General features: G+C 52.9%; 1 protein-coding gene across 5 annotated transcripts in view; it reads right to left on the bottom strand.

Annotated features, from left to right (window-relative positions):
- The window catches only part of LOC116580920, a 138,392-nt gene that overhangs the window by 87,475 nt on the left and 37,605 nt on the right, over nucleotides 1–13,312 (bottom strand). For 3 of the 5 annotated variants that reach the window (XM_032327785.1, XM_032327783.1, XM_032327784.1), the window contains exons 19-26: nucleotides 12,906–12,997; nucleotides 11,453–11,616; nucleotides 8,609–8,768; nucleotides 8,392–8,471; nucleotides 4,682–4,889; nucleotides 3,656–3,811; nucleotides 3,162–3,295; nucleotides 1,900–2,058 (exon numbers count right to left, since the gene is read on the bottom strand). In XM_032327785.1, the coding sequence (XP_032183676.1) occupies nucleotides 1,900–2,058; nucleotides 3,162–3,295; nucleotides 3,656–3,811; nucleotides 4,682–4,889; nucleotides 8,392–8,471; nucleotides 8,609–8,768; nucleotides 11,453–11,616; nucleotides 12,906–12,997 (1,153 nt within the window). The remainder of the gene's footprint in view (nucleotides 1–1,899; nucleotides 2,059–3,161; nucleotides 3,296–3,655; nucleotides 3,812–4,681; nucleotides 4,890–8,391; nucleotides 8,472–8,608; nucleotides 8,769–11,452; nucleotides 11,617–12,905; nucleotides 12,998–13,312) is intronic. The other 2 variants (XM_032327782.1, XM_032327786.1) reach the window with 1 other exon arrangement.

Here is a 13,312-nt window from a genome sequence, read left to right as displayed (position 1 = left end):
ATGTGTTTTAAATGGTCATAGTAAAATACTGGCCAGAGTATGGAAATAGCTTGTCATGGACCAAAAAAAAGGAGTTTTAGATTCAAGTGTGACATTTTTCTCACAAGGGGAATTTAATCACACGGTATTGGTATTTTTTTTAAGATTTTGTTATCTTACTTTAAGATTTTATTTTTTTGTGAGAGAGAGTGAGCACAAGCAGGGGGAGCGGCAGGCAGAGGGGGAAGCAGGCTCCCCGCTGAGCAGGGAGCCTGATGCGGGGCTTGATCCCAGGATGCCGGGACCATGACCTGAGTTGAAGGCAGACAGAGGTACCCAGGCGCCCCAAAGTATTGGTATTTAAAAGCAATTTTATGCTTAGGAATAATGTTAAGCAAGGAGGCCAAACACGTGCCTACTGGAAATTACAAAATGTTGCTGGAAGAAATTAGAGAAGACACAAATACAGAGAAAGACATCCTGTGTTCTCAGACAGACAGACTAAATATTGGTAAGACGGCAGTACTCCCCAGAGCAACCTATAGATTGAACTCTACCCCTATCAAAATTGGAATGGCATTTTCGTGTGTGTGGCAGAAACAGAAAAATCCATCTTAAAATTCATATGGGATCTCAAGGGACCCCAAACAGCCCAAACAATCTCAAAAAAGCAGCAGAAAGTTGGAGGTCTCACAAAGCTACGGTAATCAAAACAGTATGGCAGGGACATACAGACAGACATACAGACTTACGAGATAGAACGGGGTGCCCCAAAATTAACTCACACATCTGTCAAGTGGTTTTCCCACAAACACAGCATGCATACTCCACGGGGGCAAGCACAGCCTGTCCAGCACACGCAGCTGGGACCAGGGGCTATCCCCAGGCAAGAGAATGTAGCTGGAGACTTAACTTACACCACACACAGATATTAATTCAAAATGCATCAAAGACCTAAATGTTAACAGCTGAAACTAGAAGACGTTTAGAAGAAAGCAAAGGGGAAAAACTAGAACATTGGATGTGGCAAGGATTTCTTAGCTAGGACAATCAAAACCCAGGCCACAAATGTAAAAAGAAATCAATCAGACCGAATGCACAGGTAAAATTTGGGGAGGATCAAAGGACGCTGTCGACAGGTGGAAAAGGCAATGGGTTAAAATGGGAGAATGTGTTTGCAGACTATGTATCTGATTAGAAGTTAATATCCGTATGTATCAAGAACTCTCGCAACTCAGTAGCAACAAAGCAAAAAATCTGTTTCAAAAACTGGCCAAGGACTTAAACAGACATTTCTCCCAAGATGACAAACCAATGGCTGACAAGGGCGCAGAAAAGATCTCAGCATCACTCAGTATCAAAACCACAACGGGGTACCCCCAAACCCCTATCAGCATAGCTACCCTCTAAAATGACAGAAAATAACAAACATTGGGGGGAGTGGGGAGTGAGCAGTTCTGATTGAACGGGGACAGAGGCTCACATGTTCAAGACGAACAAGTTTTGGGGACGGATGCTGGTGAATGTAACTAATGACCCTGAACCGTATGCCTAAAGATGGCAGAAACAGTCAATTTTATGTTGTGTCTCTTTTCCTGCAATTAAAAAAAAAAAGATATGGAACAATTTAAAAAGAAACACACTAAGTGCGTGCCTTACAGCAGCGTATTGACTGTTTTGCGGCTAAGCACTCATGTGTATGTTACTTACCAGGAACAGAGAACCCTCGGCTGAAACCTGAAAGCGAAGCCATTTCCCAAATGCACTTACAGATGGAGATCCGTGCTTCCCAAGTCCCCTGGCAGGCAGCTGATGGCAAATATCCTTGCGGCTGAACACCCCACCCCTGCCTTGCAGATGTTAGACTCCCAGCGGGAAGTGGGTGGGGGCAAGTTCAAGTTCTGCAGGAGTTGGGCTCACCTCCACAAAGTAATTGCTCAGGGCCGGACCCGAGTTGTTCTGGAAGGTCTGGCTGATGCGAAGCTGCCTCTTACCGCGGCTCTCGTTCCAACGCACCCCGTAGCTCACCTCCAGCTGGGAGTGCAGGGAGTCCATGCCCTCCTCGTGCCGCACCTGAACCTGGGGACACACCCCACCAGGGAGAGCCCCCAAGAAAGCCTTGTCTGTCCATCCCCGGGCCCCCTCACAGCCGCCCACCCTGGGGAAGGCGGGCTTGTTTCTCTGGGAAGACAGTTGTGTAGGAGAACGGTCGTTGTGTTGATTTTTATTTGGCAAGATGGGGCACCCGAATCTGGTGCACCCTCCTGTGTTGTCAGTAACCCTTAAATGCTGAGCCTGAGGCGAGTGGCTGGTGGGCCTCACCCTGGTGCATGCCCCATGAAGGGTCTGAAAGAGCCAGCTGCCATGGGAAAATGGCTCCAACCCCAGGTCCTCAACCCCGGACTCTCCCATGTCAGCCTCTGGCTCCCCAGATAGACTCTAAGTGGACAAGGCTTTTACACTCAGCATTTGGCTTTCCTCTCCTATCTCCGAAATACAGGTCAAGCAATACAGGTTCATTCATTTATCCCTTCACTGAGCACATATTTCCTGAGTACCTAGTATGATGCCCAGCACTGGACGTCAGATACCCAAGCATAAAGAATCGAGAAGACCCCGCACTCACAGGGGCTAGAATCCAGCGGGAGAGGCAAATGTGAACTAAGGAAATTAACAAAGGCACAGCTGCCTGCTTCTCCCTTTTGCTGACCCTGCCAGCCACTCTGGTGAACTGCTAGGTCCCGTTGTTTCATTTCTCCTTCCTGTCCCAGGACCTTTGCACTTGCCATGCCCTCTGCCGGCAGCATGCTTCCATAGGAATGGAACTGTTGCATTGCTTAAAATTTATTTTTCCCAAAGAAGCCTTCCCCACTGTCCCACTCGCTCAGTCTCTGCGCTATCACCCATGTCACTTATGGCTCTCTTGGTCTGGTCTGTCTCTCTCTGTGCCCCTCTGCCCAGCAATGGGACGGCACAGACCTAGTGCTGCCGTGTGCATAGCTCTCCCCTGAATGTTACACACACTGCAGGCGTTCAATAAAGACCAACAGAACCAAGGCACGGAAGCCTGAGAGCAAAGCTCCAATTCTAGCCCTGTTCCCGTACATGACCTTGAGCAAACCCCTCTCCGTGAGGACGAGCTGAGGGCTCTCTTCAGACCCCCGGCCAGCCAGGACACCCACCTTGTGGCTGAGGGCTGGGTTCTGCGTGCAGTGGAGCTCATGATCCAGCTCCAGCTCATAGGTCGCCTGTGAGCCACTCTGTGTCTGCAGCTTCTGGCTGGTGCGGCACTCGTGGGCCAACTGCCTTGCCTGACCTGTGCAGGGTGACCAGAGACACCTGCCCATCCTCTGCCAGCCCTCCACCCCCATTCCAGGGAGAGGAGCGGCCAGCCCGGTCTCAGCCACCCCCGACCCCTGCTCTGATGCACTCCGATTCATGTCGCCCATTGGAACCTATGGCTGGAGAGGTTTTAAAAGACAGGCTTATGGCCCCCAAACACACACTGTTTTGTTTTGTTTTTTAAACTGGCCGGTGCTCAGGGGCTACGGGACGGTGTGGTGAGGGCCAAACCAGGTGACCAGGTGGCACCTGAGCCCTCAGAGCAGGAGCCCCAGGAGATAATGTGGGTTCTGCCACCTCCCACCTCCCCCCAGCCCAGCACGGGGCGCCGTACCCAGGAGGCCGTACTTAATCCTCAGGGAGCTGGTCCAGAGGCCACGGTGTGTCCGCAGCAGGCCCTCCAGGTGCAGTGCCACCACACTAGGCACAGAGAGCTCGCCGCCCACGGCCACCACCTGCAGCCTGTCCTCCGCCTTCTTCTCAAGCCGCACTGCACGCAGGTTTGGGGAGGGCGGGGCAGGCAGTGAGAGGGGCAGGTGTGGTGCGGCCACAGCCCACACCCCAGGACGGACACCCCACCCCGGCTCCAGGGAAGCCAAGGAAATGGGAACCGTCCAGGAGACCCAGAAAGGGGGGGGGGGGGTCCTAGCAGAACCCATGCCCGCGTCTCTGCCGAGGAACCCTGGTGTCCAAGAGCTCACCGCATTACTGGGTGGCAACGGTGGGGGGCCCGAAAGTCACTTTGGTGGGTTCAGCCAAAATGTTTAAGTAGAACAAAATAAGGATAGAACAGAAGGGAAACGACAGGGCCTTCTAGGCCATCTGGTAAACCTCACTCCTGCTCCGTGGACATCCAGCCCGATCACACAGGGAGAGCAGGGCCCGGGACAATTCCCGAAGTGCCCCCACTGGGCGGCCAGCACCCCAGCCCCTGACATCATTCCCTCAGAATCTCCCAGAACATCCCAGGCAGAGCATAGCTGAGGGCCGCATCCCAGCTCAGCTGTCAGGGCGGGGATCTGACCGGCCAGGCCCAGGCCAGGCCAGGGGTTCAAGGTTTAAACCGTGCACCGGGCAACTTGGGTCACGACGCAAAATGTGTATTTTATGCATGGTGTAACACAGGCCAGAATCAAAATGGTCCAAAAGCTGCTGTTCTGTGGCTCATGGAGGGCAGTCAGTGTTGGGGGACTGGCGGGAAGCTGTGAGCACATGCGCAAACCTGATTTTCCCTGGGGTGGGATGTTAATTCTGGGCGGGGGGGGGGGGGACCCCACGTGGGCTACTCAGGCTACCCCTCCGGCTCCTGTAGCCTGGCCTGCTGAAGAGAGGGAGTGGAAGGAGGGGTCCCTGTTCCTACCTGACAGGTGGGCCTGGTCGCTCAGCATGTTGCTCAGTGACGCGGAAAAGGCCAACTTGCGACCGGCCTGCCAGCTGAGGTTCGCCAGGAGGACCACAGGGCTGCCTGCCGTCACCAGCTTCCCCTCCAGCTGGGCCTCAAACTGCTGGGCCTCACCACCGGCTGCTGGCCACAGGTCGCTCCGGCCCTGCAAAGGCCCCAGCATCACCTGGGTGGGGGTAGGGGGCGGCTGGGCCGGGGATGGGGGTGGTGCTTGGCCAGCAGAGCTGGCTTTGACCGTAAGAACTAAGACAGAACAGAGGACAGAGCTTAGCCAATGGCCATCTTGGCTGGTTCTTCTCCAGTTTCTTCATCTTGCCCTTTTCCAAAGTAGGTAGTCCCTGTTGTAAGTTCAGATGTAAATGTTAAGAACTCCTCTCTCTCTCTCTCTCTCAGCAGTCAGCTCTAGGCCAGCTCTCCCTGCAGAATATTCTAGGATCTGACCACTTCCACCTCCACCACTCCCCCAGCTCAAGCCCTGGCCAGCAGCCCCTGTGTCATCAGTCCTGGCTGTCCTGACTCCTGCCCTGTGCCCTGATGTCTGTTCCTCACCCTTTCCACCAGAGCAACCCCTTTGAGGCATGTAGGATCACACACTCCCATTTACCTAAGGGTCAAAGTCAAAGTCCTTGCAAAGACCAACAAGGGTGAGACTTTCTCTGGAAGTCAGCAGTGCAGACCTGGCCAAAGGGACTGCTTGTGGGAGGACACTGGCAGGCAGGACACACAGAGAGCCCAAAACACACGCTACACATCACCGTGCCTGAGACTTTCTGGAAAACCCATAAGCAACTACAACCATTATTCCTGATGGTCACTGCCAAGTGTAGACCAATCCCACAGACCTCTGTGCTGACTGCCAGCTGACCCACTCACCCCAAAGGTGTAAAACTGAACTCACCATTCCCAGACTGTCTGCTATTTTAAGCGCTCTCAAAATCCCATTTCTGCCTGTTTCTTGACAGTCATGATTTGCTCTTCTGATTCCTCGGTGGCCAGGCCTTACATGATCTGTCGCCCCACCTCTCTGTCCCCTCTCCTATTCTGCACCAAACACATGAGCCTGTGTGCTATGCTATTAACACTCCAGGCACATTCTCACCTCAGGACCTTTGCACATGCTGCACCCTTTACCCAGACACCCTTCCCCCAGAGAAATCTGTGCCTTTTTTCTGCACATCCTTCATGTCTCGGCTAAGAGTTATCCTCTCCATCAGGCTTACTTTCTCATCCTGTTTAAAACTGAAACCAAGCCCCAGACTCTTCTCTCATAACTTCAGACCCCTGTGCCCAGCTCAAAGATTCCCTTTTCCTATAGCACACATCACTGTACAATTTGCTTATTTAGCTCATTTACTGGCTCTCCCATTACAGTGTAAGCTCCAAGAGGAGAAAAGTGTGTCTCCTTCACTGAGCTATCTTCCCAGTACCTGGCACATTGTGGGTACTTGATAAATAGCTATTGGTGGGGGGGGGGGGGGGAGGAAGACACTGAAAAATACAGCGTTTGATCCCTTCCTTTAGTCTCCCCATCTCCGTCCATGGCCGCCACTGCGCCCAGCTTCTCGTGCATTCTTGAGAAAATTGGGGCTCGGGGGGGAAGGCACTCTCCCTGACATTTGGTTTTCTCCCCACCAGGGGAAGGGAAGACCTAGGTAACTCTGTGTGTGTGTGTGTGTGTGTGTGTGTGTGCGTGTGCGTGCGCGCGTGCGCGCACGCATGCATGTGTGCGTGAGCTCAGGCACATGTGTGCACAGAGGCATACACTTAGAGGCTCCCTCTTGCTCTTCCCAAAAACAGATGGAGGCTCTCCACTCTGCCCTGCTTCTCTCTCTCTTCAAGGGGGGTCTTGGTGATAATTTTATGTTGTGATTGCAAAGGCTGCGTGGCGTTAGCCAAGTGCGGCCCGTGAACAGGACGACTGGGGAGTATTTCATCCAAACCGGGACCTTTAGCAGGTGAAGAGTTCACTAGCCACAAGGAGCTGGGTCGAAGGGAAACTGGAGCTCCTGGGGCAGCCTGGGACTTCGAGGTGTCCTATCCCTGCACAGCGGGAGCAAGCACTCAAAGCCATGTGCTCTTCCACGCCATTCTTAAGCCCCGCAGACAAGTCCTCTGCCTGGGTGCCCTCATCTCCTACGGTCTTGCTGAGAGGACTGAGGGCCTCCGAGCCCAAGGCAACTCAGGACTCCCTGAGAACAGGCTTTGGAAAGTTCCAGACCCCGGCTGTTACCATTGCATCTGGGGCAGCTGCAACTGGAGGTTTTCTACAAGCAAATATTTGCAGGCTGCAGACAGCCCTCTGGGGGACAGCCAGAAGGTCTGCAGGAGAGTGGAGGCAATTAGCACTTGTGTATTTGGCAAACGACCTGACCCTGGAGGCTGGCGGGCTCCTGGGAGTTTGGCATTGATCTGTAGCCTCAGGAGTCAGGCAGCTGGGGCTTTAGGAGGAAGGCGCTCTCCCCTGATGCCTGGTGTTCTCCCCACCCCGGGGAAAGGAAGCAGATCTGGGAGTGGAGAGTCTGTTTGTGCAACGAAATCCCAGCCCCAGCCAGAGTTGCAACTCCAGACCTGAGAAGCCCCCAGAGACCAAGATGGACAGGCCAGACCCAATGCCACTGGTGCCCAGACGTCATCCTGTTTGGTGGGAGTGAGGCTAAAACCGCGGTTTTTATCCAGACCAGGTTGAACACCAGATGGAATGTCTCAAGCCTCTCCCCAGCAGGGCAGACCGAAAGACACAAAACTTATGCACAATGGCAGGGGCCTTCAATGGCCCCGCTGAGTCCCATCCAGGGACCTCTGGTGTAGAAGCTTCAGAAGTAGCTTCTACGAGGAAAAATGCAAGTGCCCTTTGCTCTTGGGAATTCCGCCACGGAGGTCTCTCTGAGAAGACTCGCATGCGAAAACCTAACAGTGGTTGGCTCTGGGGAGGTGTGGCAGGGAGAGTTTGTAATTCTAGACCCGTCCTGACCCACAGAACTTTTGACAAGGATGAAAACATTCTTGGGAAGTGGTTCGTGCCACTGGGGAAGTAAGTTAATCCTAACTTACTTTAATAACCATGTGTGCTATCATTTGGGTGGGATACTCGGTTCTATACCTTTTCATATCCTTCTGAAAACAGGTAATTTGTACCCAGACAGAGGAAGGCAATGCAACAACACAGGGAGAAGATGCTAGAGGCCAAGGAATGCCCGAGACCACCAGGAGAGGGGAGGGAAGCGTGCAACAGTGTCCCCTCCCCGCGCCCCAAGAACCAGCCCTGCCAACACCTTAATTTGGGACTTCTGGCCTCCAGAGCTGTGCAAGAGAAATTTCTGGTGTTTCAGACACCCCATTTGGGCAACGCTGTTACAGAGATGGCCTGGGACATACACAGCCATTTCTTCGGAGAATTCGGGGAGTGCCATGTTTCAACTTCCCCTCTTCCACTGACTTTCGTATATCAATTTTTGACCTAAAAGGTAGTAAGTTTCGAGCCCATGTTTTTCTTCTTTATATGTTTCTGAGCATCAAGAGGTCACACATGTTACGGTAGGAGGAAGGGGAAAACCCACTAACACACAAAAGGTGATGTCGAGTATTAAGTAGGGACTGTGGGACTGAGGCCGGAGGAGCCTGGAAGGTGGCAGGTGCCCACACAGGAGGCCTGAGGGTGTGGAACAAACCTTAATGTAGTAGACATCCCTGTCATCCAGTATCAGCTCCAGGTGACCCACACAAGTGCTCTGCAGAGTCTCGATCTTTCCTAGGGAACAAAACAAGAGTTTGGGGACCAAGGTTTAAGCTCCGCCCCTGCGTTCCCCAGGGGATAACCTCCTGCCAGGTTTTCTGAGCCCCAGCGGACCGAGTGACCAACCGACCCATGGAGGGGACACTCATTACCATCCAGCTGCATTTTCTTCCTGGGATGCAGAAGCTTGAGGCGGAACTTCCCCTGGGGCAAGCTGTACCTGACGTCCACCCCGACGTCCCTGGGTACCTCTGATTTGGGCGTGCCCATGAAAAGGTGAACATAAGCTTCCTGAGGGAGCCAGCTGTCCTTCTGAAAGCGCAGAGGACTTCTCAGTCTTGAGAACCTCATCTAGCTCCAAAGGTTCTCCCTCTTCCCAGGAAAAGACCCTCAGCCCCACCATTAAAAAATGCAAGTTCTTGGGCTCCTCCTTGGCCCTCACAAGACAAAAAAAAACACACTGGGAGTTTGGAAATCTCAGGCGGTATCTGGAGAACAAAACCGTGCGGGACAACTCAGGACCACGCATACAGGGTCTCATTTTGTCCAGCAAATAGCCTCACGGAGGGGGGCACAAGGTATGGCGTGCACCACGGGCACCCTGCAGAGACCCTTTCACATCCCTTAGCCAGCTCTGCCTGCCCCTGTCTCAGCCTTTGCATATACTGCTGTTAACACCCGGCACATGGGCCTCCAGAACATTAACCTCCTTTATGTTTTCCCAGAGGTAAAAAATACCCCAGCTCCTCAGCCTCAAGGGGACCACACTCTGAGACGTAACCCATGCTCCAGGGCTCCCCCGGGACCAGGTGGGGGCTGCCAGCTCACCTGACATCACCCCCACACACACTCAGTTCTTCCCTTCCCTGACCTAACTTCCCCACTCTCTTATACTGGGCCCCCCGGGAGACTTTTCTTTTTTTTTTAATTTTTTTTAAAGATTTTTTTTATTTATTTATCAGAGAGAGAGAGGGGGAGAGAGCGAGCACAGGCAGACAGAATGGCAGGCAGAGGCAGAGGGAGAAGCAGGCTCCCTGCGGAGCAAGGAGCCCGATGTGGGACTCGATCCCAGGACGCTGGGATCATGACCTGAGCCGAAGGCAGCTGCTTAACCAACTGAGCCACCCAGGCGTCCCCCCGGGAGACTTTTCTTAACCTATCACTTTTACCCAAATCCTTAGCTCAGGTCTGCCTTAAGGAAAACACAGCCTAAGACACAAGCCCCCTTTAAGACCGTACACTGATGAACATTCTTACACCACCAGCAAAGGGTCACTCCTCTGTACGAGGCTAGTTATAGGCACAGGGAGTGCAAATGAGCATTAGACCCACAAAGACATGCCCCCTCATGGCACCTACATTCAGGGGAGGGGAAGCACGGGACCACCAGACACAAATGAAGATTGCACAACAGCGGGGGATGGGTGCTCTGCTAACAAACTCTGTGGGAGTAAGGGGTCAACCAGGGTGGTCAGGGAAGGCTGCCTCTGAGGAAGTGGCATTTCAGAAAGCGAAGGAAGCGAGAGAGAGAGAGACAGTGAGAGCGCCAAGTGGGTGTGTGGGAGAGGGAAGAGCCAGTGCAAAGGTCCTGGGGCAGCAATGTGCCTAGCATCAAAAAAAATAATAACAATAAGAGGTCAGTGTGTGGAGAGTGATACGCCTCGTGAAGAATCAGGAGATGGGGAGAACAGCCCAGCAGGTCTAGGTATCCAGCTCCCACTTAGAGGGATAAGAGCCTCTGGAGAGGTCTGAGCAGAGAAGCGACAAGACTGTTTTAGGATTTTGAAACACCTCTCTGGGAGACAAGAGATGGCAAGGAGACGAGCAGAAACTGGGAGATCACATAGGAGGGTGATGAATGCCCATTCCGGGCCAGATGCTGAGGACACAGGAATGAGAAACACAGGCATTAAAGCTCTTCCTCGGAACTGAGTGGCTGGGACGGAAAAGGGGGAAGACTGGTATTAGTCAAGCAGCTTTGAGCAACAAACGTAAGAGGGATCGGGCACCTGGGTGGCTCAGGTGGTTAAGCGTCTGACTCTTAATTTCGCCTCAGGTCATGCTCTCATGGTTGTGAGACTGACCCCTGTACCAGGTTTCATGCTGGGCAGGAAGCCTGGTTAAGATTCTCTTCCTAGGGCGCCTGGGTGGCTCAGTGGGTTAAGCCGCTGCCTTCGGCTCAGGTCATGATCTCAGGGTCCTGGGATCGAGTCCCGCATCGGGCTCTCTGCTCAGCAGGGAGCCTGCTTCCTTCTCTCTCTCTGCCTCTCCATCTACTTGTGATTTCTCTCTGTCAAATAAATAAATAAAATCTTTAAAAAAAAAAAAAGATTCTCTTCCTAGGGCCGCCTGGGTGGCTCAGTGGGTTAAGGCCTCTGCCTTCGGCTCAGGTCATGATCCCAGGGTTCTGGGATCGAGCCCCGCATCGGGCTCTCTGCTCAGCAGGGAGCCTGCTTCCTCCTTTCTCTCTGCCTGCCTCTCTGCCTACTTGTGATCTCTGCCTGTCAAATAAATAAATAAAATCTTTAAAAAAAAAAAAAGATTCTCTTCCTCTGCTCCCACCCCTTCTCTCTCTCCCTCTCAATAAAATAAAAACAATAACAAACAAACAAACAAAAACACAACAAAACCCCCAAACAAAACAAACCACAAAAAAACAAAACATAAAATTGATCTAAAGGGGAAAAACATGGTCCTATTAGAGCAAGTAACAAAAGAACATGACCAGTTGGGGATAATTCAGGCAGGCTTCCCTGAGCAGCTGACCCCTGAACTGAGCTCTGAAGGCTGATTCGGAGTTAACAAGTCACAGAGCCAGAGCCAGAGGATCAGCACGTGCAAGGGTCCTGAGGCAGGAGGGAGACCACGAATGGACCAACCCAGCCCAACAGCTCCAGAGAGGAGCCCCATGTCCTTATGAGGCTGATTCCGGAGGGGAAGACCTAGGGAGACCCACAGCATGGCTGGGAAAGAAGGGGCCATTCCACAGGGCCTACCTGGGGATGGAAGGTATAGGTAGCTTCCAGCAGATACTGTCGGAGGCCCCGGTCCTGCTTTGTCAGTGTCACGGCCGCAAACACAGGCACCGAGAGCAGGTAGGGCTGCCCGGCTGCCGGCCAGGTGACTTCCGTGCACAGCTGCCAGCCCCAGGTCTGGGATGCTGTGGAGAAAGCAGCTCAGGTGGGCAGCTCTGGTCACCAGAGAGCCAGAGAATTCTAGGCGGGAGCCTTGGCTGCTTGTCCAGCAAGGGCAAGGGTTTTGTCAGTCTTTTTGACAACCTCAGCACCTCTGACATTCGGAGCTAGATAAGGAAGGCTTTGCAGCAGGAGCCGTCCTGCAGGGTAGTGAGCAGCCGCTCCGGGCTCTGCTCAGTGTCAGTCAGGAGCAACCCCAACAACAGTTCGGACAACCCAAGCGTCTCCAGGCACTGCCAAATGGCCCCTCGGGGGACAAAACCGCCCCTCTTGAGGCCCCCTGGGGGAGACTTTGAGAGTGCAAGTGTAAAAGGCAGGCTCCAGAGTCAGACCACCTGGGTCTAAATTCCAGCCCCTCCACTTGCCAGCTGTGTGACCTTGGGCAGGTTACTTAACATCTCTGTGCCTCAGTGTCACTCCTCTGTACACTGGGACCAGTAATGGGTTCCTGCCTCATGGTGTAACTGTGGGGACTGACCGTCTGTGTCAGCATTTATGACAACGCCTCGCCTAAAGGTGTCCATTCATTTAGAGCGGCCCCTCCCCCACCTGACTAAAAAAAAAAATGACCTTCAAGATCCACTAGTGTTTGGTGTATTTCCTTTCTGATCTCTTATCAGTTTTGTTGCTTTTCACCGGATGTTGCTATCAAAGAATTTTCCAGTGTTATCAAACTATGTCCTTCGTGATGGGGTTTTTAAGCTACAGGATAGCTCAGGTGTTTTCCCTCAACTTGAAAGTGGAGAATTTTTTTCTATCCACGGCCAGACAGTAGATAACCTGAGGCTCTGCAGATCACAGAGTCCCCTCACAATGGCTCAGCTCTGCTGGTGACTGACCCCAGCGGCGAAAGACAACAGGGAAACCAATGGGCGTGGCCATGTGCCCATAAAGCTTTCTTTCTGGCCATTGCAACATCAACTTCACAAATGTTTCACGTATGAACTATTCTTCGATGACTTTCCCACCCTTTGAAAATGCGCCAACCTGCTGGCAGCTTGTAAGCTCCTATAACGACCCATTCACCTATGACCGTGCCCTTGTCAATAACGATGCAGCGATCATCTCTGTGTAGTGTGCGTTTTTAAGTGATTTTGGTGTATTTTCCTGGGGTGGAGTTCTAGAAGCAGAAGCAAATAATTAAGGGATATAAACACTCCGACGGCAGAAGAGCCACTGCAGCATTTGGAGCCGACACTGCTCCCCGCGGTACCCAGACGTCTGCCGAGGCAAAGGCAAAGACCCCGCCGCCTACCTTTCTCGTCAGTACAGGACTGGGCCTCCGAAGGGCTGTGGGCATTACTGAGGCTCCGCACGCCGTCCCCAGTGATGAGATATAGCTTAGAGCTGGGTGAGGAAAGAGGAAAGTCCCAGATGGTCATTTTCATTCATTCACTGGACAGCTAGGCCTGGAGCTGCCACAGCTTGACATGGGGAGAATTACGTCATGAACAGGATTCCTGGGTCTTTGGGGGAACTCACCCACAGCACTCAGTGACAAGGGCCACGACAAACCTGAATGGGGATGGATGGGGTCTGTCTTGGGGACAGGGAAAGGCCTCCTTTAGCCGGGTCTCTGCAGAGGTTAACGTGTGAGCAGAGACTCAAAGGATGAGAAGGAGCTGGATAGAGGGAACAGCAGGTGCAAAGGTCCTGTGGTGG

Source organism: Mustela erminea, chromosome 20 (genome assembly GCF_009829155.1).
Source record: "Mustela erminea isolate mMusErm1 chromosome 20, mMusErm1.Pri, whole genome shotgun sequence".
NCBI classification, from domain to species: domain Eukaryota; kingdom Metazoa; phylum Chordata; class Mammalia; order Carnivora; family Mustelidae; genus Mustela; species Mustela erminea.
The sequence above is the reverse complement of the archived record's forward strand: the minus strand, read 5'-3'. Positions and strand labels throughout refer to the sequence as shown.